The following is a 21,390-nucleotide window of genomic DNA, read 5'->3' as shown; positions in this document are numbered from 1 at the left end:
TCCTGAAGTCAAGTTAATTCCTTTCTTCCTTACTTTGACAAATTGCCACTCCATAATGAGAATCCTTAGGAATATGTGTAATTACACAGTTCTGTGGTGTTTGCACTGGACTGGCATCTTTGGAGCTGTTGCAGTTTCTTGAGTAAGGGCTTGTCACAGGGCCCAATCACTGCAGGTGGCGCCTGCTGCTGGCCTCTGTGGCGATCAGCTCTTTCCAGGTCCAGTTCCCCCCACTTTTATTGCTCGCTGCACTCCGTGCGACTCAGGATGCTCTGTCTTTGTGACTTGGCTCTCCAGCCAGTCCTTGGCCCTCGTCTTTTCCTTCCAGTGTATTAGTGTCTTTCCATACCAACTGTTTGAGGCAGTCTCCTCATGCACTGCCCCGAGGATGCTGGTAGGGGAACCCAGGCCCGCTCACTGCTCCAGGTTCCATTACAGGGACCCTATATCTGCATCGGTGGCCTGCTTTCCCTTAGACCCTGTTGCTCCTTCCCTGGACTCCTTCCTACAGCTTCTGGCTCTCCCCTCTCTGGGTGTACCAGCTCAAATGCCCTCCTCCCAGGGCGTAAGTGCAGACAACTGCACTCTGTAGCCTGAAACACGTCTCCCCACTCCCATAGAGTGACTGTACACTACAACTCTGCAGCCTCTTTCTGTTGCCAGCCTCTTGGCTTTATCCTAACCCCGCCTCCTTCCTTCTTAGCTAGGCTCTGTTGTTACCATTCAGGGGATTACTTAGACCACCTAATTCCACTCACCTATGCCCTACCTGGTTAATTAACCCCTTCCAGGCTGGTGTGTGGTGAACACCCTATCATGGTGCTCCACTAGAAAAAAGCCCCATGTAATGATCTGCTGCTCTTCAGTGTATTACAATAGTGTTTCAGCCACAGACAGATGAACTGAAAGCAAATTCCAGCTTTCATTGTTTTTTGGTATCTAAAGGAACAATCATTAAACCACTGTGGCAGTGTTATAGCTGGATGCAAAGGAACACTATGTGGTGAACACCAAGCATAGTGAGGGAGTCTTTGCAACACAGAAATCCTTCTCCCCATCATTAAAGAGAAATAGTTTTACACAGCAGAAAATCTTCGGCATTAACATCACTATCTGTGTATGAATCATAGAATCATAAACTCATAGACTTCAAGGTCAGAAGGGAACATTATGATCGTCTAGTCTGACCTGCACAATGCAGGCCACAGAATCTCACCCACCCACTCCTGTAACAAACCCCTGACCTATGTCTGAGCTATTGAAGTCCTCAAATCGTGGTTGAAAGACTTCAAGGTGCAGAGAATCCTCCAGCAAGTGACCCGTGCCCCACGCTGCAGAGGAAGGCGAAAACCCCCCAGGGCCTCTGCCAATCTGCCCTGGAGGGAAATTCCTTCCCGACCCCAAATATGGCGATCAGCTAAACCCAGAGCATGTGGGCAAGACTCACCAGCCAGACACCCAGGAAAGAATTCTCTGTAGTAACTTAGATCCCACCCCATCTAACATTCAGTCAGAGGCCATTGGGCATATTTACTGCTAATAGTCAAAGATCAATTAATTGCCAAAATTAGGCTATCCCATCATACCATCCCCTCCATAAACTTATCAAGCTCAGTCTTGAAGCCAGATATGTCTTTTGCCCCCACTGCTCCCCTTGGAAGGCGGTTCCAGAACTTCACTTCTCTGATGGTTAGAAACCTTCGTCTAATTTCAAGTCTAAATTTCCTGATGGCCAGTTTAAATCCATTTGTTCTTCTGTCCCCATTGGTACTGAGCTTAAATAATTCTTCTCCCTCCATGGTATTTATCCCTTTGATATATTTATAGATAACAATCGTATCTCCTCTCAGCCTTCTTTTGGTTACGCTAAACAAGCCAAGCTCTTTGAGTCTCCTTTCATAAGACAGGTTTTCCATTCCTCGGATCATCCTAGTAGCCCTTCTCTGTACCTGTTCCAGTTTGAATTCATCTGTCTTAAACATGAGACCAGAACTGCACACAGTATTCCAGATGAGGTCTCACCAGTGCCTTGTATACTGGTACTAACGCCTCCTTATCTCTACTGGAAATACCTCGCCTGATGCATCCTAAGACCGCGTTAGCTTTTTTCACGGCCATATCATGTTGGCGGCTCATAGTCATTCTGTGGTCAATCAATAATCCGAGGTCCTTCTCCTTCTCTGTTACTTCCGAGTGATGCATCCCCAGTTTATAACAAAAATTCTTGTTATTAATCCCTAAATGCATGACCTTGCACTTTTGCCTATTAAATTTCATCCTATTACTATTACTCCAGTTTACAAGGTCATCCAGATCTTCCTGTATGATATCCCGGTCCTTCTCTGTATTGGCAATACCTCCCAGCTTTGTATCATCCGCAAATTTTATTAGCACATTCCCGCGTTTTGTGCCAAGGTCAGTAATAAAAAGATTAAATAAGATTGGTCCCAAAACCGATCCCTGAGGAACTCCACTGGTAACCTCCTTCCAGCCTGACAGTTCACCTTTCAGTGTGACCCGTTGTAGCCTCCCCTTTAACCAGTTCCTTATTCACCTTTCAATTTTCATATTGATCCCCATCTTTTCCAATTTAGCTGCTAATTCCCCATGTGGAACTGTATCAAATGCCTTACTGAAATCGAGGTAAATTAGATCCACTGCATTCCCTTCATCTAAAAAATCTGTTACCTTCTCAAAGAAGGAGATCAGGTTGGTTTGACACGATCTACCTTTTGTAAAGCCATGTTGTATTTTGTCCCATTTACCATTGACCTCAATGTCCTTAACTACTTTCTCCTTCAAAATTTTTTCCAAGACCTTGCATACTACAGATGTCAAACTTAACAGGCCTGTAGTTACCCGGATTACTTTTTTTTCCTTTCTTAAAAATACGAACTATGTTGGCAATTCTCCAGTCATACGGTACAACCCCTGAGTTTACAGATTCATTAAAATTTTTTGCTAATGGTCTTGCAATTTCATGTGCCAGTTCCTGTAATATTCTTGGGTGAAGATTATCTGGGCTCGCCGATTTAGTCCCATTAAGCTGTTCAAGTTTGGCTTCTACCTCGTATGTGGTAATATCTACCTCCATATCCTCATTCCCATTTGTCGTCTTACCATTATCCCTAAGCTCCTCATTAGCCTTATTAAAGACAGAGGCAAAGTATTTGTTTAGATATTGGGCCATGCCTAGATTATCCTTAACCTCCACTCCATCCTCAGTGTTTAGCGGTCCCACTTCTTCTTTCTTTTTCATCTTATTTATATGGCTATAGAACCTTTTACTGTTGGTTTTAATTCCCTTTGCAAGGTCCAACTCTACATGGCTTTTGGCCTTTCTCACTTTATCCCTACATGTTCTGACCTCAATAAGGTAGCTTTCCTTGCTAATCCTTCCAATCTTCAACTCCTTGTAGGCTTTCTGCTTTTTCTTAATCACCTCTCTGAGATGCTTGCTCATCCAGCCTGGTCTACAACTCCTGCCTATGAATTTCCCCCCCTTTCTTGGGATGCAGGCTTCTGATAGTTCCTGCAACTTTGACTTGATATGTATGATACTTGGCTCATGTACATAAGAAGCCACAACTTTTGGTCTTTACTTTCTTCTGCCCCACAGAGAGACTAACATTCTACATTGTAAATCTCTGTAACTGTGCCTGAGTAATTTAAAAATTTAGTGTTTAAAAAGATTATTCTTAAGTGACTTGAAGAGGTAACTACGTAATTGATGGAGAAATATAGCCTGAACAAACGTTATCTCCTAGGTCAGTGCAGCTCCCTGAGGGAGTAGTTAAATCGTAAAAAGAAAAACGCTACATTTTTTTATGGGCTAAGGCCTGAACACTCTCACTTTATTAAACCAAAACATTTTTTCCTAAGAAGAGTGCAAAAAAATTATGAAATGGGAGAACTTTTATCTTTCAGCATAACTCTGTCTGACTAGCCTCTTTGGAGGTGAATGTTACATTTTGGAATGAAAACTACATTGGGATGCTAAATTCCACCAATGGAATAATGCGATTTGTAAACTGAAGTGCTGATACAACTGTGGAAGTATCCTTCCAGTATATACAACCTTAATTATGGCAAAGTAAATTGATCTAATTAATACAAACGTGAGTGTTGGCAAGCATTGCTTTGTCCAGATGCAAGGAATCCTCCCTCCTGAAGAAAAGCAGAAGGGTAAAATCAAAACCAAAATGTATTAATTGAAAATATTAGAAAATGGTTAATAAAAATGAGAATGTTATATGAAAAAGTGGACCAGTTATAGTCGTGGGGTGTCGTTAGAGGGGGATGTATTATGGGAACGAGTTTCATAGCCCAGCTTTGCTGTAGACATATAGAGCTCTGGATAGGTACTTTGTAAATTGAAATAAGTAAATACTTTTTTTGATTTTTTTTTTTTTTTTAAATTTACATCTTCAATGAACTTTGGGTTTGCCCCTCATTCTATGAAAGGGCTCCCACTGACTTCAGGGGACCTTGGGTCAGGCCCTAATACAGGCCATAACCTCAGTGCAAATAAAACTTAAGCATTTTGATACTCCTGTGCTTAGTACGCTGTATAGCCACATAATGCGAGATATATGGGATCAGTTACTGGGCCCGCTCTCTTGGCTAGGAGTACTGCAGAGCGAGTACATGCTACTCTCCAAAGGAGGTGGAGTGTAGTGTGTTTACAAAGACCCCTGGGAAAAGCTCAGATTTTGATTCGTTATGCAAGCAGTTGACCTGGTGCTGCTCAGCAAAGTAGCATCAAAATGAAGCAAAGGGAGATTGGAGTCCCCTGTTGTGGATTGAATCGTGTATGAGACACATAGCAGTTGTGCCAAGCACCAGGTTAGCTTTGTGTTGAGCTTTCAGGATGGAGATTAAGTGCTTGTGTAAAGTGTAGGAGAGGCTTGAGTTTACTCTGCTGGTAATTCAAAAGAAGAGGAGAAGCTCCCTTTAACTCTCCCTTCCCCTGCTTTTACAGAAGAATTCTAGACTTTCCACTCAGAGGTAATGACATTACAGTAAGCCTTCATTCTCAGGAACTGGTGTATGGGCTAAAACTGCACCCCAAAGGCTTTATTTGTTGGTAAAAATATTAATACTTAGGCAGTAGCGGGACTTCCAGAAGCTGGGACTGGACGACGAGGGATTAATCTCTCAATAAATCACGCTGTTCTGTTCAGTTCCTCTGAAGCATCTGGCACCAGCCACTGTTGGAGACTGGAGACTGGGCTAGGTGGACCATTGCTCTGACCCAGTATGGCCAGTTTTATGTTGTGCTCAGTAATTAATTATGTGCTGTTTGTCCCAATGCACTGTGGAATTATTTTTGTTTAAAATAATTGTTCTAGGACTCAATATTTATTAGAAAATGAGAGGCATTTAGTATCGCTCCTACACTGACCAGCTGTGCCACATGCTGTCCTGATTAGAGCACATGCCTAGGAGAGAAGGGATAGTACAGCGGTTAAGGCACTAGCCTGAAGATTAGGAGACCTAGATTCAATTCCCTATTCGACACATACTTTGTGTGACCTTGAGCGTGTCTCTCACTGCCTCGGTTCCCCCACCTGTAAAATGGGGATGCTGAGGCGACACTAAGGGCTTGTCTAGATGGCAGGTCACTGTGCGGCATGTCAGGGTGTGAATCTACAGTGCACTGATGGCACTCCGAGACTCTCAGCATGCTGCAGCAGTGTCCATGAGGGAATGTAGAGTCACACTGCTTTAGAGTCACACTCTGGTTTGCTGCTCAGTACCTTGCTGTGGAGACAAGCCCCAGGACTGTGTGGTGCTCGGATAGTACGCTAATGGGGGTCAGACGAGCCTTAAACAGATAATATAGTGTTAATTTCCTTTCTGGGGGATGGGTTTGATCCTGGAATGATCCAGTGTAAAATCCAGAGAACTGGAATAAGAATGACATCATCCTGTCAGCTCAGTCAGTTTGTTCATAATCTGTATATGGCATATATTAAATGTAGGTTAATTTGGGAGCTTGTAAGCTTTTCATGTTTCTTTAGCGTTACTTTCTTATTTTAACATTTATTAAAATAATGAAAAAGTTTTATAGTCCCAAAACTATCATCCAGTCTGTGCTGCTGCATTATGTCAATCTCAGTGATTCCTTGGGGATTGCTGATACCGAGCAAATTTAAACTTGATCTTACTTCCCTTTGAAGCAAGAAAGGGTGAAGATGGTGGGCCCAGGGAGAAGGGACACCTGCAGAAGGAGAATCCTTCATATTTCGGGGACAGAATTTTGTATTCAGAAGGGGTAGCTACTTTTGTGGGATTTGCAGTTGTAGCCGTAGAAAAGGCATGGTCACACGTTGACTCGTCAGAGGGCTTTGGATTCTTTGGTATTTTTTTCCTCCTTGTGGAAAGGGAGGTAGAGAGGGAGAGAAATTTGCTTTATTAAAGAATGCCTCACGTAGAACTGGTTGTCAGTTCAACAGCTGAAATAAGTGCATTATGGTAGGAACATTTGAAAGAATAGATCCTCTTTCTAACTGGCTTTATGTGGATGCGATTACTTTTTATTATATGCGGAAAATTGCCTTGTATTTTCTGATTGGAATGCAATATTTTCCTCTCTTTTGGTAGCTGCTCCATGAAAGAATAAACCCTGGATGTGCGTGTGCGCGTTGGGCAGTGACTGATGTATGCTTGTACTGCTATATTGTACTATGGAGAAACACAGGTGCAGCTGCTGCTGATGTTTGTTAGCAGTAGATTGAAAAGGCCGGAACACGATATTCTTCTTCTGCACAGAAAATCTGTTCTAAAAACTCTTGGCCAGGAAGCAATTCAAGAAGCAAAGACTCCACTTGTATCTGAGGGACAAAATGAAGAGACTTCTGCAAGGCCAAGTAAATGAGATCTCAGTGAGTCCGAGTCACCAGCTTTCCCCAGTAGAAATTGAAACAGACATGTATGTTTGTGGGATAAAGAGGAAATCCACAAGCACTGAATTTTCTCCTCATGGAGTGGGCTTTGCTCAGGACAGGAGAAATGGTTCTGGGGAGATGAGTGACGTCTGTGTTGGTGAGGTGGAACTTAACTGGGATGGCTGTGTAAAAATACCATGCTCAGTTCAACGGAGTCAGCAAGACTTAGGGGGAATATCATCTGAGGGTACTATGCAGCCTATTTGTCAGAGCAAGGGTGTAATATCTGAGGGGCAGGACCTTTCTACCCTTAGTATTACCATGAGTTGGAGAGAGAGCACTGAGAATGAAAATAAGCTTCCAGCATACAACAGTAAAAGCCTTCCACCAAGAGACCATTCTGCAGATGTGATTGAGTACATTGTCAAAGAGTTACAGGGGATAAGTCGCATCCAGACAGAGATTGCAGAACTCCGGCAACACCTTACCTTGATAAAAGGCTCAGTGGATGAAGTGTCCAGCTGTGTAGACACGGTCTTGAGTGAGATAGAAGGCTTACAGAGTGGTTCCACTGCCAAAACCTCTCCCATCGCACACACCAGGGAGGCATACAGAGCTGTACGCAAGGAAGAACCAGTGTTATACTTTTATGGTATCCCAGAACAAGATGGTGAAAACACTATGGAGCTCATTTGCAGCTTTTTGTCTGAGTACTACTGCTTGAATGGTATCCAGTGTAGTAAGTACATAAAAGATGCTTATAGGTCAAACGCAACTCCAGGCAAACAGTTAGTACCAAGACCAGCAATTGTGAAAGTTGCAAACCCTGAACAAAGAGATTTCATTTTACAGAAGTCTATTCTCATGCAAAGCACGGGGGTCAGGATTGTTGCTAGCGAAGAGGAAAACCAACAGACTGGCCAAAGGGGCTGCCGAGCAGATCCACTCTCATTACTGCAGCCTGGCGTCAAGAAAAATCACTGGAGCTCTCTGAACTGTGATGAAGAGGCTCAAAGAGCTGGTGGTGATGGGCACCTTCAAACTGAATCTTACCAGGTTAGGTACAAAAACACAAGTAGAAAAACACAGTGTCTAGGGGAGAGAGTTGGTTTTACACACAAGTCAACCTTAGCTAAGAAAAGTAACTTGATCTCTGAACTTGAGGTAAAAATGGGGCAAGTATCGCAAATTATAAACAACTGTAATGAGCAAACTTCACAAAAGAGTGACTCTCCTCTGCCTGTTCTCCATGTTTCCCACACACCTCAGCAAACTCTTCAGGTGACTCGTTTGCCCAAAACAGATGAAGGAAATTCCTGCCACTCCCCAGAGACCTCAGATCACACCAGCCATATACATGCTTTATGTGATGGAAGAGAACTTGGGCTTGACACTGAAAATGTGACTAAGAACTGCTCTTCCCCTTTAGAGGAGGACAAAGCTGAGGGAATAACTACAGGAGAAAATGAAATGGACTGTAACACCATGCTTGAGTTCCTCAGTACAGAGCAAATAAATCTTCTCTTGGAAGATCAGTCTACGGGTGCTACAACTGTAAGCAGTGTTCACACAGCAGATAAACTAGCTGATAGTAGTGATACGCTGAAAGATATGGTCCAGATAGATCTGAATGACCAAGATCAAACTGACCAGGTCTTTAGGGATGTGTTAGAAAATTCCCAGTATTTTCTTGACCATTCCCAGGATAACATTGATCTTGTGGACATGAAGTTTTATACTAACAAACTTGGGAAAGCTATTCATCATTTTAGATCAGCTCTACAGGTGGTGTTTCACAAGCTGGAGACCAGTGACTCTGAAGTCCTCCTGGAAAATGATACCAGCTTCCAAATGGAACATGATGGTAGACTTACGCTGAGTGGTGCAGGTGTCTGTGGTAGCTCTGATAACTTTACAGAAAGCCCCCCCAGTCAGTCTTCTGAGAGCCAGGCCAACACATCTGCAAACAGTGAAGCTGTAGTTCAAATGCAATTTGTTCCTTCCAGGCTTCCACCTGTCCCTCATGAGTCTCCTGTCCCTAATTTGGTGTTGAGTTCTGACTCGGAGATTTATGCTGGACAATCCCTACCTTCTGGTGAGATGGTGACAGATGCTAGCTCTCTACCTGAGCAAACAAAGGAGTACAGACCCATGAGCCTTGAAAAGGTGTGTGCAGAGACTATCTACCTGAACAAGTGCATCAACAACTTCAAAAATGTGCTAAGGGAAAAAAGACAAGTGCGTAGGAGACTTTTAAAGGACCTCGCACAGGAAGCAAGCTTGATTTCGACCGATGAAATGAATTCAGGTATATTAAAAAGTTTTAATTTTTTTTCTAAAGTCTACTATTACTATAGCTGGATATGCAATATTTAACTCGGTGGTTGAACTACTTATTAAAATTCTTTATAGGTGATTTGTAAATGGTTACAGATACAAAGTACATATGATGTAACAATATTGAGTCAATTAAAAAAACAAACAAAAAAATCCGCAATAAGCAATCTATACCATATGCTAAAATTCAAACTATGTAATAATGCATTACTGAAACTGCTGTAAAATGGAATACAAATGATCAGGCTTCATATTCTTTTTGAGGATCCTAATCATGTATCTCCAAAATAGCAGGTGTTTTGGGGTTTTTTGTGTTGTCCTCTGTGACCAGGTTCTTTCCCAAGTTACAGTAGTTACAAAATCCAATAAGAAAGTGTTTTTCAGCTATCAGTACTTAGACTTGCCAGTTTCAGGAGTGGAACTGTTTAGTAATGAATGGGTCCACGCTTCTCCAGGTGGCTCCATCAGTGATTAGCAGAATAGTAAATGTTAAACTAGCCCCTGTGTACCATGCTTACAGTGAAATGACAGGTGAAGCTGAAGCCCATGTGCATGGATAGTATGATTTTACGTTTCTGTAATTTTCTGAAAGATCTGTCCATGAGGTGAGACCCCAGGGAAATATTCCAGTATTGCTAACAGGGATTTGGGAGCCCTAATGTAGACAGGTCACCGACTGTTACAAATGCTTTAAACATTCTGTTGGTTTGATCTGCTCTGGCGCAGCATTAACATCAACTGGGGTAGCCAGATACCCGTCTAGGCGAAGGCTCCCGTACTGGTGGTGGAGATGAACTTGTGGTAGCAGTGGTAGGGATTAAAAATAAAATCCCTTAACATCGACAATGGCCTTGGCTTTGAGATTAAGATTGTAAATATAACCAGTACCAGAGATCGAAAGTAAATAGAGGATAGTGTTTACTAATGGCGCCCGTGCACTCAGTGTACTGAATAAGTAAGCAGTAATGTCTGTGTAAATCACTCAATTTCCTCACCGCTTGGTTCTCATGTAAGACTGCATTATGTTATTCGAAGGGGAGGTAACAAACATACAGAGTCAGATACTCAGTTGGTGAAACTGGTGTAGCTGTGTTGACTTCAGTGGGGCTGTGCTGATCTCCCCCAGCTGAGAATCTGGCCCATAGAGCTGACCTATTAACAATGATCTGGTAAAATGAAGCCTTGCAATCCTCACTGTGTCCAGACCTCTAACCTAGTCTAGTTAGAAGTCAGGGGATAAACTTTCTTAACCTCAAATCACTATAAAGCCCAGGAAATGTTGGTGAGTTGTAGGGTGAAGAGGCTTCTATATTCCAGAGACTGATGGAGGCAGAATGTGTCTGAACCCTGTTTTGAAATACCTATTGATTTCCTTATTTTAAGTCATTGTGATTTATCTACAATAGCTTTTTTCATTTTTCCTTTTGTAGTAAGTCATAAAAAACTGTTCAGAATAAAGAAAAGGAGTACTTGTGGCACCTTAAAGACTAACCAATTTATTTGAGCATAAGTTTTCGTGAGCTACAGCTCACTTATGCTCAAATAAATTGGTTAGTCTCTAAGGTGCCACAAGTCCTCCTTTTCTTTTTGTGAATACAGACTAATACGGCTGTTACTCTGAAACCTGTTCAGAATAAGGAACTGTTCAGTACATCAGGAAATGAATGCCCTTTCCCCCTCCCAAAACAGTTCTCCCTCTCAAGTCTTAACTTGCCTATGGCTTTGAACCATGTTTTTCCTCTATCATAGAATCATAGAATATCAGGGTTGGAAAGGACCTCAGGAGGTCATCTAGTCCAACGCCCTGCTCAAAGCAGGACCAATCAAAGCAGTTATCAATCAATATTTGACTTCAGTAGTAGGTAGCCTTCTCCAATGATGTAAATTACGCTGTTTTAAATTAATAGTTCCCTTTTTTGTTTCATGTGTATTCTTTATTGGAGGATTTATTAAAACAGAATGTTGTGATATGTGTTGCCTCAAGCATGAAAAATCCTTCGAAGAGTCTGTGCTTAGCACTTACCAGTTTGTTTTCCAAGGGAACACTCAAAAAACTTTCAAGATGACGGGGGAATAGCTCTCTTTGAAAGATGTTTTCTAAAACTGTTAATTTTATTTCATACAAAAATAAATGTCCCTACTCTTCTTTGTTTTCACCTTTTTGGATTTCAAGGTGCTCAGGTGTACAGCATCTTCAGATCCAGAAAGTATGGGGAAGAGGGAGTGCTTTACAAATAAAATTTATTTTATTATGTCTAACTTTAGGATATAACCAAAACATACAATCTTTAGTTCTGCTGGTTTTATTGTTTGCAGTTGTGCAACTAAAGTTTAAGCAATTTATGATGCCCAGATAAGTATAGTGTAGTATAGACTAGGGCGGTCAAGCGATTAAAAAAATTAATTGTGATTAATCGCACGATTAAAAAGATTAATCTCGCAATTAAAAAATAATAGAATACAATTTATTTAAATATTTTTGGATGTTTTCTACATTTTCAAAAATAATGATTTCAGTGACAACACAGAGTACAAAGTGTACAGTGCTCACTTTAGATTTACTTTTGATTACAAGTATTTTCACTGTAAAAGAGTATTTTTCAGTTCACCTCCTAAAGTACCATAGTGCAGTCTTTGTCATGAAAGTGCAACTTACAAATGTAGATTTTTTTTTTTGTTACATAACTGCACCCAAAAACTAAGCAATGTAAAACTTCAGAGCCTACAAGTCCACTCAGTCCTAATTCTTGTTCAGCCAATCGCTAACACAAACAAGTTTGTTTACTTTTATGGGAGTTAATGCTGCCCTCTTCTTATTTACAATGTCACCAGATAGTGAGAACAGGCATTCGCATTGCACTTTTGATCCTGGCATTGCAAGGTATTTACATGCCAGATATGCTAAACATTAATTTGTGCTAAAATTCATGCTTTGGCCACCATTCCAGAGGACATGCTTCCATGCTGATGACACTCGTTAAAAAAATGTGTTATTTAAATTTATGACTGAACTCCTTGTGGGAGAATTGTATGTCCACTACTCTGTTTTACGTGCGTTCTGCCATATATTTCATGTTATAGCAGTCTCAGATGATGACCCAGCACATGTTGTTCATTTTAAGAACACTTTCACTGCAGATTTGACAAAACACAAAAGGTACCAATGTGAGATTTCTAAAGCACTTGACCCAAGATTTAAGAATCTGAAGTGCCTTACAAAATCTGAGAGGGACGAGGTGTGGAGCATGCTTTCAGAAGTCTTAAAAGAGCAACACTCTGATGCGTAAACTACAGAACCCGAACCACCAAAAAAGAAAATCAACTTCTGCTAATAGCATCTGACTCAGATAATGAAAATGAACACGAGTTGGTCCGCATTGCTTTGGATTGTTATCAAGCAAAACCCGTCATCAGCATGGATGCATGTCCCCTGGAACGATGGTTGAAATAGGAATGGACATATGAATCTTTAGTGCATCTGGCATGTAAATATCTTACGACGCCAGCTACAACAGTGCCATGTGAATGCCTGTTCTCGCTTTCAGGTGATGTTGTAAACAAGAAGCAGGCAGCATTATCTCCTGCAAATGTAAACAAACTTGTTTGTCTGAGCGATTGGCTGAACAAGAAGTAGGACTGAGTGGACTTCTAAAATTTTAGAGCCTGCTTTGTTTTATTTTTGAATGCAGCTTTTTTATACATAATTCTACATTTGTAAGTTTAACTTTTATGACAAAGAGATTGCACTACAGTACTTGTATTAGGTTAATTGAAAAATACTTTTTTTACAGTGCAAATATTTGTAATAAATAATATACACTTTGATTTCAATTACAACACAGAATACAATATATATGAAAATGTAGAAAAACATCCAGAATTTTTTAAATTTCAATTGGTAGTCTGTTCTTTAACAGTGCAATAACAGATCCAAGTTACCCGGGAAAGAATTTTCTGTAGTATCTGGCTGATGAATCTTGCCCATATGCTCAGGGTTCAGCTGATCGCCATATTTGGGGTCGGGAAGGAATTTTCCTCCAGGGCAGATTGGAAGGCCCTGGAGGTTTTTCGCCTTCCTCTGTAGCATGGGGCACGGGTCACTTGCTGGAGGATTCTCTGCTCCTTGAGGTCTTTAAACTACAATTTGAGGACTTCAATAGCACAGATATAGGTGTGAGGTTTTTTTGTAGGAGTGGTGGGTGAAATTCTGTGGCCTGCGTTGTGCAGGAGGTCAGACTAGATGATCATAATGGTCCCTTCTGACCTAAATATCTATGAATCTATGAATTAAAACTGTGATTAACTGCGGTTAATTTTTTAATCACGATTAATTTTGAGTTAATCGTGAGTTAACTGCGATTAATTGACAGCCCTAGTATAGACATATCAAAGTGTTCAAATCCCGATAGTAGGCAGTGTGGTCTGGAGGAAGGAGAGCGTGCTTGAGTGTCAGCACTCTTGGACTATAGTCTGACTCTAACATGGGCTTCTTAGACAACTTTACATGTCCCTGCAGCTCCCTGCCTCCATTTCCCCATGTGTAAAATGGGGATAATACAGCATAGTGATGATGTAAAGATCAATCAGTGTTTGCACAGTGCTTTGCATATGTAAAGGGGCATCAAAGTGGTAAATTATTATTACAGTTGCTCTAGTACATCAGGTGTAGTATGTGTTCTTGGTGCAGGAAACTGAAGTGTTTTGAGGGAGGCTTGGCATGAGCAAAGGAAGTGAAACTGGGTGGAAATCAGATGTAGGGAGGAGCAAACTTTTTTTTGCAAAATAGTCTGGAACATGAGGGCAAAGCTTGAAGTTGATGTGGAAGTGGAGAGGAAGCTAATGAAGTGAGGGGAGGTGGTCAGAACAGGAGGAGAGGGGGAGATGGGTTTGGCCCCAGTGTTCTGAATAGCCTGGAGCCAGTTAAGGATGATGTAAGGAGGCCACATCGGTTTGCAGTAGGTGAAGCGAGAAGATGATGAAGGTTGTGGCCAAGGTCTTAGAGGGCATGAGAAAGTTAATCATAAAATCTGTTCTATTAAAATGAGATTGATCTGGTGTTTGTTTTCTCAGGAGATGTTATAATAGAGAAGAGGAGCTGCTTTGAGGTGCTATGATGCTCTGTCTTCACTACACTTAGCTTATTATAGATTTCTGAGTCAAACCCTGTTTTTCAAGGTCACCATACTCAGAATGCAGTGAAATATGCCTTGCCAACTCATGCCTGTTGACATCTCATTTTAAAAATAAAATGTTTCTGTTTTTACAGCCTTTATAACTGTCTGGGTCAGCTCCACTGGTGACCTAGTCCCTCCTGCCTGCCTCTAAGCAACTCTGACCTTGAATTATAGTTGTTTATATCTTAGTTTGAAAGTTAAGTTCAAGATATTTAATAGAGACGTCTGGTAACTGTGCAGCGAAGGACAGAAATAACCTGGAAGGTATTAATAAATCGTTGTGTGTTCTGGTGAAGGAATAATTGGTGTAAAGGTTTAAATTACTTATAGTTGTACCCAAATGCAAATTACCTGAACAATTTAGAACTTGGCAGATGTATCTAAATAGTGGTTCTTTCAGTTGAATTTGAATACAAAGGAATATCCTCTGACAAATTGAGGAAGCTCAAAATTGAACAAGTCAGTTAGATGGAGTTCTGTGGTAAGGGTTGAATTAAGTGTTAGTTTTTGGTGATGGCTGGAGGGCAAATGATTCTAGGCGGGGCTGGTAGCATGGCCTTTTATTAAGGGTATCTGACGCTTCCCAGTAAATGACTTTGTTTTCAATTGCTTATAACTTTGCCGAACATTCAACCAGTTCGACTGATATTTTCCATCCCAGGTGTCTGCCTGAGGCTGGGTTTTTTTTTAAAGCCAGAACTTTCAGCCTTTTCGAAGAACAAGGCTAGTGGAAAATACATTTTGCCCACATTAAATTCTGGTATTTTTTCTGCTCCATTGCCCCATGTTTTGTAAGTTGTGAGGGGGTGGCCTTCGTTTCTGGGACGTACCTATTCCCATCCCCTTTTATAAACAATCCCTTAAACAACAAAAAAAACCTGTCCAAATTTGGCCAACTTACAGGCCTTTTGAAAAACTTGAGTTCACACATGCTCAGTAGAGCATTGTTATATTTTAGCAGCTAAATTCCTCAGACTCCCTCTGCATTGAGCATGCTCCAGCCCCAGGGCTGAACAGGATTTTCCCTGCAATTGCAGCTCTGGGCTGCTGTGGGCTGTGCCAGGTCCTGGTCTGGGCACCTGAACTAAGAGCAGGGAGCCTCTCTCTCCTTGTTCTAAATCAGTGGTTCTCAGCCGCAGGTCGTGGCCCCCTAAGGGTCTGTGAGCCCTTTCAGGGGGGGCGCGGAGCCCTGCAGCTGAAACCTAGTTCCCCCGAGCCTAGGGTGACCAGACAGCAAATGTCAAAAATCGGGACAGGGGTGGGGGATAATAGGAGCCTATGTAAGAAAAAGACCCAAAAATCGGGGCTGTCCCTATAAAATCGGGACATCTGCTCACCCTACCCAAGGCCCCCCCACCCCAGCCGGGAATGGTGCAGGGGCAGAATCCAGGAGCTGCACTGGGATCCCCTCTGGCCTGTACACAGCCCCTAGCTACCCCCTGCCTGCATACAGCCCCTAGCTACTCCCTCCTGGCATCCTGAGCAGCTTTTTGAAACTTTTTGAATTGAGTCCCCACTTTGAATTATATTTTTGCTTGCGTCCCCCCACAGCCCGGACAGGCTGGGTGGCCTCCTGAGTGAGTCAGGGGATGGAGGTGGCACTCCCTCCTTGGACCCTGCTGTGTGGCATTGGCTCAAGCCCCGCAAGCCCTTGCCCTCTGTCCCCCAAATAGAAGTAAAACTATGCCTATGCCCAAGTGTGCCCCTGGGGCAGGAACCCCGTGCTCTTCCTTCCTCCCTCCCTCCCCCCCCCCCCCCGCCACACTAGGCCCTGGCGTTTTTATAGCATGTTGAGGGGAGCCTTGGCAAGAAAAAGGTTGTGAACCCCTGCTCTAAATGACTCCCTGCTGGGCCAGGCAGCATGGAGGAGGAAGCTACCTAATTTGAGTGTAGAGGAGACAAGAGATGGACCTGTATGGGGAGAGGGGGAGAATAGGTTGGCATAAGGAGCGCATGTATGTGAACTAGGGTTGGCTGGGCAAGGAGATTGGAGTCAGAAGCAGTGGGGTAGGGGAGGGAGGTCAGGGGAGATAGAGCTGACGAGGAGATGGTGTGCAGGGGAGAACTGAATGACTGTGCAAGGAGAGTGGGACTGGAATGAGAAGCTAGGGGTGGGAAAGAGCCAGGATTAGTACAGGGACAAGTTGGAGGAGGTGAGCAGAAGATGCCATGTTTGGGGGAATGGGCAGAAGAGTCTGTACCTATCAGTGCACACTCTTTTCCAGAGCCTAGAATGGACCCCCAAATTCCTGAGTTTTGCCATTCCTCTGCTGTCAGCAAATATCTGTGAAATCCCCTGGCAGTGTCTCGTCTCTCTCTCTAATGCTGGTCCACATAATAATAATACTATAACCTAGCTTGAATATATCACTTATCTGCCTGATACAGTCTTAATTCCATGATCACATACTGTTTTTTTTTCCCCTCACCAGATACTTGCCTCATTCAGTGCACAAGTTCATAGAATCATAGAATATCAGGGTTGGAAGGGACCTCAGGAGGCATCTAGTCCAACTCTCTGTTCAAAGCAGGACCAATCCCCAACTAAGTCATCCCAGCCAGGGCTTTGTCAAGCCTGACCTTAAAAACTTCTAAGGAAGGAGATTCTATCACCTCCCTAGGTAACGCATTCCAGTGCTTCACCATCCTCCTGGTGAAAAAGTTTTTCCTAATATCCAACCTAAACCTCCCCCATTGCAACTTGAGACCATTACTCCTCGTTCTGTCATCTGCTACCATTGAGAACAGTCTAGAGCCATCCTCTTTGGAACCCCCTTTCAGGTAGTTGAAAGCAGCTATCAAATCCCCCCTTATTCTTCTATTCCGCAAACTGGGAACAATCCCAGTTCCCTCAGCCTCTCCTCTTAACTCATGTGTTCCAGTCCCCTAATCATTTTTGTTGCCCTCCGCTGGACGTTTTCCAATTTTTCCACATCCTTCTTGTAGTGTAGGGTCCAAAACTGGACACAGTACTCCAGATGAGGCCTCACCAATGTCGAATAGAGGGGAACGATCACATCCCTCGATCTGCTGGCAATGCCCCTACTTATACAGTCCAAAATACCATTGGCCTTCTTGGCAACAAGGGCACACTGTTGACTCCTATCCAGCTTCTCGTCCACTGTAACCCCTAGGTCCTTTTCCGCAGAACTGCTGCCGAGCCATTCGGTCCCTAGTCTGTAGCGGTGGATGGGATTCTTCCGTCCTAAGTGCAGGACTCTGCACTTGTCCCTTGTTGAACCTCATCAGATTTCTTTTGGCCCAATCCTCTAATTTGTCTAAGGCCCTCTGTATCCTATCCCTACCCTCCAGCGTATCTATCTCTCCTCCCAGTTTAGTGTCATCTGCAAACTTGCTCGGGGTGCAATCCACACCATCCTCCAGATCATTTATGAAGATATTGAACAAAACCGGCCCCAGGACCGACCCTTGGGGCACTCCACTTGATACCGGCTGCCAACTAGACATGGAGCCATTGATCACTACCCGTTGAGCCTGACAATCTAGCCAACTTTCTATCCACCTTATAGTCCATTCATCCAGCCCATACTTTTTTAACTTGCTGGCAAGAATACTGTGGGAGACCGTGTCAAAAGCTTTGCTAAAGTCAGGGAACAACACGTCCACCGCTTTCCCTTCATCCACAGATCCAGTTATCTCATCATAGAAGGTAATTAGATTAGTCAGGCATGACTTGCCCTTGCCCTTTCTTCTCATTGTTCAACGTGTGGCCCCAGACCTCATTTGCTGCACATTATTTAAGCCCTGCTCTAAAAACAGAATTATTAATTTTCTCATGGCTGTTCTACAGCATGCATCACTATCATGTTTGAGGGTTTCACAAACATTAATCTATCTTCACAACATCCATGTGAGAGGAGGGGGTATCAGACCCAATTTAAAGATGGGTAACTGAGAGACAGAGATTCAAGTCAAAAGTATATCCTAATTTTGGTTGCCCAATTTGAGATACATAGGACCCTATTTTTCAGAGTACATTATATCACCCTTTATATGTTCAAAGCACAGCTCCCATTGACTTCAGTTGCAGCTGAGAGTGCTCAGCAGTTCAGCAAGTCAGACCCCAGGTCTCAAGTCAGGCATCCAGAGAATGAGATGCACATAATTAAGGCTAAGTTTTAGTCACAGGTATTTTTAGTAAAAGTCATGGGTAGGTCACGGGTAGTAAACAAAAATTCATGGCCCATGACCAGTCCATGACGTGTACTATATACTCGGACTATAAATCTTGGGGTGGGGAGGGGGATGGATGGTCTGGGGGGGCGGGTGGCAGCACATGGCTCGGGACCCCCTACTTGTGCTGGGGGGAGGGGGGTTGGTGGGGCTGGCAGATTCCTTACCCAGCTCCTTGCAGCTCTCCGGAAGCGGTGACATGTCCCTCCCTCAGCTCCTAGCTTCATGTGCTTTCCAGGCCCAAGCACCGGCTCCGCAGCTCCCACTGGCCAGGAACTGTGGCCAATGGGAGCTGCAGGGGCAGTGTCTGTGGGCAGAGGCAGCACGCGGCGCTAGGAGCTGAGGGAGGGACATGTTGACACTTTTGAGGAGTCCCCCAAGGTAAGCGCCGCCTAGAGCCCTTACCCCATCCTTCACCTCAACCCCCAGCCCTGAGCCCCCTCCCACACCCAAACTGCTGCTACTGCTGCTGGGGGGGGGGCCGAAACTGCCCCAGCAGTGGCCATTGCAGTTGGCCCAAGGGCTGCCCGAGCTGCTCAGGCGGCCCTTGGGTCGCCACTGCAGAAGTCACGGAGGTCCTGGAAAGTCACAGAACAGTGATTGGCTGAACAAGCAATGGGACTGAGTGGACTTGTAGACTCAAAGTTTTACATTGTTTTGTTTTTGAGTGCAGTTATGTAACAAAAAAAAAAAAAAAAAATCTAAGTTGCACTTCCACACTAGAGAGATGGTACCGTACTTGTATGAGGTGAATTGAAAAATACTATTTCTTTATCATTTCTATAGTGCAAATATTTGTAATAAAAAATAATGACATTAAGTGAGCACTGTTCACTTTGTATTCTGTGTTGTCATTGAAATCACTATATTTGGAAAATGTAGAAAAACATCCAAAATATTTAATATATTTCAATTGGTATTCTGTTGTTTAACAGTGCAATTGAAACTGTGATTAATTGTGATTAATTTTCTTAATTGCGGTTAATTTTTTTGAGTTAATCACGTGAGTTAACTGTGATTAATTGACATCCCTACAATTTTTTAACAACTTTTTTTGGTTCACTGAAGGAAAAAAAAACATTTTATTTTGGGTAGGCCCCAAACTAATTTAAATAAAAAAAAAAATTCTGTTTGTCCACCAAACCAAAAAGAAAAAGGGTCATTTGCCCAAGTCTACAAGGAACTCCGTGACAGAGACAGGGATAGCATCCAGTATTCCAAGGCAGCCTTTAGTTATCTTAACTGGGAAACCATCCTTTCCCTTCCTTCCATCCCCTGTCTTATTCATTACACACATTCCACTTCTATGGCAAATGAGGCAGGGGTCCTACAGACAACAGCCTCCCTTCACTGCACACCTTGTATTCATGTCCAGAATCTGGTCCATTCTGTGTACTCAACGAGGCACTGTTCCTGTAGAAAAAATAATTTGAAATCATGTAATTAGAGGCTGTATCATAATGCATGTGCACTAAAGAGCTGAATTCTAGAATTTACTAACTTTTGAGTGCTTGATTTTGCAACCTGTAATAAAAATCTTTTAATAGTTCTGTGTGTATAAAATATATAGTTATCCTCTTTGTGGCCCAGTAAAAGCAACAAATTAGTCCAGCTGTTAGAATTGGTTATCCCAGTTTTCTCAGATTACTAGCGGATCAGGTGTGATATTTCGGAATGGCCCAATGTCTTTAAACTTTCGTGACATTTTAGCAATACAATATACTTTGTGCCACCAGCTTATGGCAACCAGGATCATTCCTGAAAACTGGGGTAATAATATTGTACTGTTGCAGTGTATTACAGTGCATTGCCTGTGAAGATCTCAGAGATACTGTGTCAGTGTTTTGTGATGCAGATTCAAGGAGCTGGATAAATTCATATGCTCATACTGGTGTCCAGCTTGGTTTCCATAAAGTCAACATTAAGATAAAAACACCATTGAATATTATGCTTGTGAAGACTCTAATGATCTTACACACACAGATTTTTTTTTAGCTAGTCCATCAAGGGTAGTTGCTCAAACATAGCCTAAAACTAAATTAGCATTTTATTTGAATTGAAAACTGTATAGAAGTCTGTGCATTAAATTTTTCTGTTGCAATATTTTGATTTTGTAGCCATACATATCCTGATCCAGAAACTCTGCTAAAAGCATAAGCTTTAGCTGCATTCTTGCTTGTCATTTGCATAAAATGATTTTACTTTCAGTGATTGAGTTAAAAGTAGCTTGTCTGTTTTAATACTCTTAGTGATCACACATATGTAATTTACACCCTATATAGAGCAATTTTACAAATTGTTTTAGCTATTCAACTGATTGCCCCTAGTTGCTATGAGGACTTGACTTAGTGCTTGTTTTCTCTAAAGTCATTTGATTCCTTCATACAGACACAGAACTATTACACTGTAAGGTTTGTGAAATGGCTCTTTGTATACCTACAAATCACTGTGAACTAGAAGTGCAAATAACAGCTAAAAGTTTGCGTGACTCCTACAAAACTTCACTAATGTTGGAATGGTCTTTTAAAGTACAGTACTGCTTTATTTTCTTTTTGGGAGCCTAGTTTCGCTGTAGGGAACCCTCAGATTTTTTTTCATAAAATAAAAATCTTATTAAAAACAGAAATGGTCTTTGTTTAGAAAAAGTCACAAAGTAAAATTTATACCATGGAGACTGCCATTTTCTGCTGACAGACAAAAAGAAAGGGTAGGAAGAAAGGAAGACTTTGGTCTTTTAAATCAAATATATAAATACACAGACACCTAAAGGAGTATACTCTCTAAGAAATTCCTCT

General features: G+C 42.4%; 1 protein-coding gene across 10 annotated transcripts in view; it reads left to right on the top strand.

The window, feature by feature from the left end:
- Positions 1-21,390, top strand: part of UNC13B (unc-13 homolog B) — a 397,323-nt gene that overhangs the window by 207,920 nt on the left and 168,013 nt on the right. For 2 of the 10 annotated variants that reach the window (XM_043546784.1, XM_043546785.1), the window contains exon 2: positions 6,607-9,198. The exons of the other annotated variants lie outside the window; for them this stretch is intronic. In XM_043546784.1, coding sequence (XP_043402719.1) covers positions 6,849-9,198 — 2,350 coding nt within the window. In that variant the 5' untranslated portion in view covers positions 6,607-6,848. The remainder of the gene's footprint in view (positions 1-6,606; positions 9,199-21,390) is intronic. 10 annotated transcript variants of the gene reach the window in all.

Source organism: Chelonia mydas, chromosome 5 (assembly GCF_015237465.2).
Source record: "Chelonia mydas isolate rCheMyd1 chromosome 5, rCheMyd1.pri.v2, whole genome shotgun sequence".
NCBI classification, from domain to species: Eukaryota; Metazoa; Chordata; order Testudines; family Cheloniidae; genus Chelonia; species Chelonia mydas.
Note: the sequence above shows the minus strand (reverse complement) of the source record. Positions and strands in the feature narration are given on the sequence as shown.